The sequence below is a fragment of the Trachymyrmex septentrionalis genome, unplaced genomic scaffold (genome assembly GCF_001594115.1).
Source record: "Trachymyrmex septentrionalis isolate Tsep2-gDNA-1 unplaced genomic scaffold, Tsep1.0 scaffold210, whole genome shotgun sequence".
NCBI classification, from domain to species: Eukaryota; Metazoa; Arthropoda; class Insecta; order Hymenoptera; family Formicidae; genus Trachymyrmex; species Trachymyrmex septentrionalis.
This window is the reverse complement of record NW_017305289.1, coordinates 208,074-211,849: the sequence shown is the minus strand read 5'-3', so window position 1 is coordinate 211,849 and position 3,776 is coordinate 208,074. Positions and strand designations below refer to the sequence as shown.

Below are 3,776 nucleotides of genomic sequence, written 5' to 3'. Positions count from 1 at the left end.
AAAATAAACTATTCATTTTTTTATAACTATATCTTAATATTTTTACACACAGGGTAATACAATAAATCAAATAAATAAAGAAAACACATGGTTGCTTTTCAAAACAAAATGTGTAAATTGCATAACTTTTTTAAAATCAATTGTGTGTTTTCTTTGCATTGATTGATGATTAATGCTTACAATTCATGTTAACAAGTCTTAAATACCCGACTCTGAAGAATTCTGAAAGAAAATGTAAACTTCCCGAATATTTCTGAGCGTTTCTGAAAAATGTTCTAATTTGTTTAAAAATTATGAGAAAAATTTTTATCAAAGAAGGCTTGAAAGTTACAATATGGCCAAGATTAGCATTTACAAAAAAAGTTTAATAAAATTTTAATCGTTATTACATGTGTGTGTGTGTTAGACACGATTTCGTTACCATCTTGTACACATCTTGTACTGACACCTGCTAATGACTAAAATTTTATCAGGCTTTTTTTTTTATAAATTAGAGTACAAAATGTCACTGGTCAGAAACTTTTGCGTACCTTTTTATATCATATTTGCCAAAATCAAGTTGATAAGTGCATTGTTAAACACATATACATTTTCCTTTGCTATTGATTGTTCTGTTACTATCAATTTTACATTCTTCAGTATTTTATTCAATTTTTGAATATACTGTGTGAGAACTTACCTACGAACATGTTTTAAGTGTAAATTTAAACACCTGGTTGTTGATACTATGTTATATGTTTTATTACAACTGTTGCATGTAGCAGTCATATTGTTTCCTGGTGTGAAGTAATTCCATATCCAACTGATTTTACGATCTTCCTTCTCCTTTTCTGTTAATTTGTCTGGATAGACCAACCTCAGGTGGCAAGGTAATTCAAGTACATACTTATAACTAAATACTTCAGAACAATGATTGCATTTCGCTTTGTTTGTGGTTAATTTTGTGTAATTTTCGACGTATCCAACGTCGAACTGGAATCCGTTCGTCAACTTTTTCTTCCTCCTCTGTTATTATATTATAAAACGTTTTGTATTACAAAATATTAATTATTAATTTATAAAAGATACATATAGATATAATAAAATAATTGCGAATGCTGTTCACAGAAAATGAAAATATGATTATTATTCGGAATAAATATAAATAATTGATATATTATTTAAAACTATCTAATTAGCAAATAATTCATACATTACTTATTAATCGATTACTCATATTAAATTTGTATAGTAAGCAATGCTTATATACGAAAATTAGAAAACGAAAGTCAACTAGGCATGTAACAAAAATTAAATCATTTTATAATTACTAATTTAAATTAAAAAAAAAACACTTTATAATTGTTATACGAGGGCAAGTCAATAAGTTCTTAGAAAATCTGTCAGAGGGCACTCCCAGTATCATATTACTTTTTGACAAATAGCATCTTTCAGTTGATTACTGTCAAATTTTGAGCGGAATTCATTGAGTAATTTCATTTCTGTAGACGATTAAAGCGAACAACCTTTGTATTTTTTGCAAAATGGAAAAAAACGAATTTCGTGCTGTGATCAAACATCTACATATGAAAGGTTTAACGCCGAAAGAAATCAAAACCGAGTTGGATAATGTTCATAGTACATCTGCACCAGCGTTTGCGACTGTATACAATTGGGTGAATGAATTTAAACGTGGTCGTACCATCACATCCACATATAATGCACCTCGTTCGGGACGTCCAATTGAGGCTGTTACGCTAAAAATCATCGTTAAAATCCACGATATTGTTTTGACTGATCGACGAGTGAAAGTGCGCGAGCTTGTTGAGGCTACAGGCATATCACATGGCACAGTGATTTCAATTTTGCACGAACAATTGGGTATGAAAAAGCTATCGGCAAGATGGGTGCCGCGTTTGCTCACTGTGGACCATAAGCGCAACCGTGTAACGATTTCAAAACAATGTTTGGAGATGTTTCAACGTAATCCAAATGAATTTCTGCATTGATTCATTACTGTAGATGAAACATGGATCCATTACTTCACACTCGAGACGAAGGAACAATCAAAACAATGGACTTCACTGGATGAACCAGCTCCGAAAAAGGCGAAGACCGTGAAGTCGGCCGGAAAGGTGATGGCCACAATTGTTTGGGATACACGCGGTATAATTCATATCGGTTACCTTCCGTCGAAGCAAATGATCAATAGCGATTACTACGTAGCCTTATTGGGTCGTTTCAACAACATTTTAGAGAGAAAGAAAAAAATGTTCCCATTTGGCGAAGAAGAAAGTGCTCTTCCATCAAGACAATGCACGAGTTCACACGTGCCCGGCACCGATAGTCAAATTCAACGAATTCCGCTACGAATTGCTTCTCCATCCAGCATATTCAGATTTAGCCCCCTGCTATTTCCTGTTTTTAAACCTGAAGAAATGGTTCGAAGGAAATCCACCAGAGAGCAGCTCATCGCCGAAACAGAGGCTTATTTTGAAGGTTGGACAAATCATATTATTCGGACGGCTTGACAAAGTTGAAGAATCGTTAAATCAAACGTATCGATCTAAAAGGAGACTAGGAGAAATAAAAATAAATCAATCAAAAAAAGTGTTTTACTATGTTTTTCTAAAAACTTATTGACTTGCCCTCGTATTATTCTCCGTTTTAAAAACAAATTCTCTATGTAAAATAATGTTAAATCTAAATTTCAATTCATATAAAAAGGTAATTGTTTTTATGCCTGTTCCACAATAATTATAAACATTATTTTAAGTAGTTAAGAATTACAATAACTAATTACAATCAAATATTCTTCACATAATCGACTTTATTGATCCATTCCGTTTACAACTATGCTTTCCAATATTATAGAATAGACAATAGCTGCAAAAGAAGAGTTAAACAGTTAAATTATGCAAAAAATGCAACTAAAAAGATCATAGATTTGGTGTCGGATTGAAATCAGTAAATCAGAAACACTATTAGCGTTTAAGATAATAGTGTTAGTTTGTATAGTAGTTCAGAATTGTCTTCAAAAAGAACAGACTTTTTGATCCAGCAAACACCAACTATTAGTAACATGACTTTAATAATTTAGGCACAATGTTATCAAAATATCAACGGAAAAGTGATAGAAAGCAATTCACTTGGGAGCAAATGACAAAGGCCAAAGAACATATTGCTATAGACTACAGCATAAAAGCAGCAGCTCGATTCGTGGGGGCATACGAAACAACATCATGAAAGAGATTAAAAGAAGTAAGTTTATTTTATTTACATAGACTTACCTGTGCACTAAATTAATAATTATTTTTGCTTAGCTTTAGACAACTAAATTAAGATATTTAGATGAAACTTTATGCTATTTTCTTTTCAGGGACAGTATCATTAAATTTAGGCAGATTCAAATCAAGCTTTTCAACAGAAGAGGAGGAAGCTTTGGTAAAATTGATCAAGATCATAGATGATATATTTTATAGAGTATCAAGAAAACAATTAATGGCAATAGTGTATCAATATGTTGAACATAACAATATTTTATACCATAATTTTAAACATGAAAAAAATGATAGGAGAAAAATGGATCAGAGACTTTTCTGTGAAATATAGATTAACTTTACAACGTCCAAAGAAGTTTTCAAGAAGTGTCCTTAAGTTCAACAAGGTTCGGTTTAACAAGTTCATACAGTCACTAACTGCAGTTTGCTGAGTGCCGCTGGCTACTACGTTCCATCTACTTTAATTTTTCTTCAAAAAAAGTATAAGCCAGAATTTTGTAAGAGAGCGCTACAGAA

At 31.8% G+C, this 3,776-nt stretch overlaps 1 protein-coding gene and 1 pseudogene across 1 annotated transcript; one reads left to right on the top strand and one right to left on the bottom strand.

The window, feature by feature from the left end:
- Positions 1-600: 600 nt before the first annotated feature.
- Positions 601-1,216, bottom strand: LOC108748108. Its single transcript, XM_018486115.1, has 3 exons — positions 1,193-1,216; positions 747-1,005; positions 601-679 (listed from the first exon to the last, which is right to left on the bottom strand). The coding sequence occupies exons 1-3, from the start codon at positions 1,214-1,216 to the stop codon at positions 648-650; spliced, it is 315 nt and encodes a 104-aa protein (XP_018341617.1). The 3' UTR covers positions 601-647.
- A 409-nt stretch (positions 1,217-1,625) lies between these two features.
- LOC108748116 lies at positions 1,626-2,015 on the top strand (annotated as a pseudogene).
- Positions 2,016-3,776: the final 1,761 nt, after the last annotated feature.

Excerpts from the sequence above, each read along its gene's own strand:
- LOC108748108 (XM_018486115.1), bottom strand. The coding sequence starts at position 1,216 with ATGAGTAATCGATTAATAAGTAAT. Across the intron at positions 1,006-1,192 it reads GTAATCGATTAATAAGTAAT|AGGAGGAAGAAAAAGTTGAC; the intron begins GTATGAATTATT and ends ATATAATAACAG. Across the intron at positions 680-746 it reads GACTGCTACATGCAACAGTT|GTAAGTTCTCACACAGTATA; the intron begins GTAATAAAACAT and ends ACATGTTCGTAG.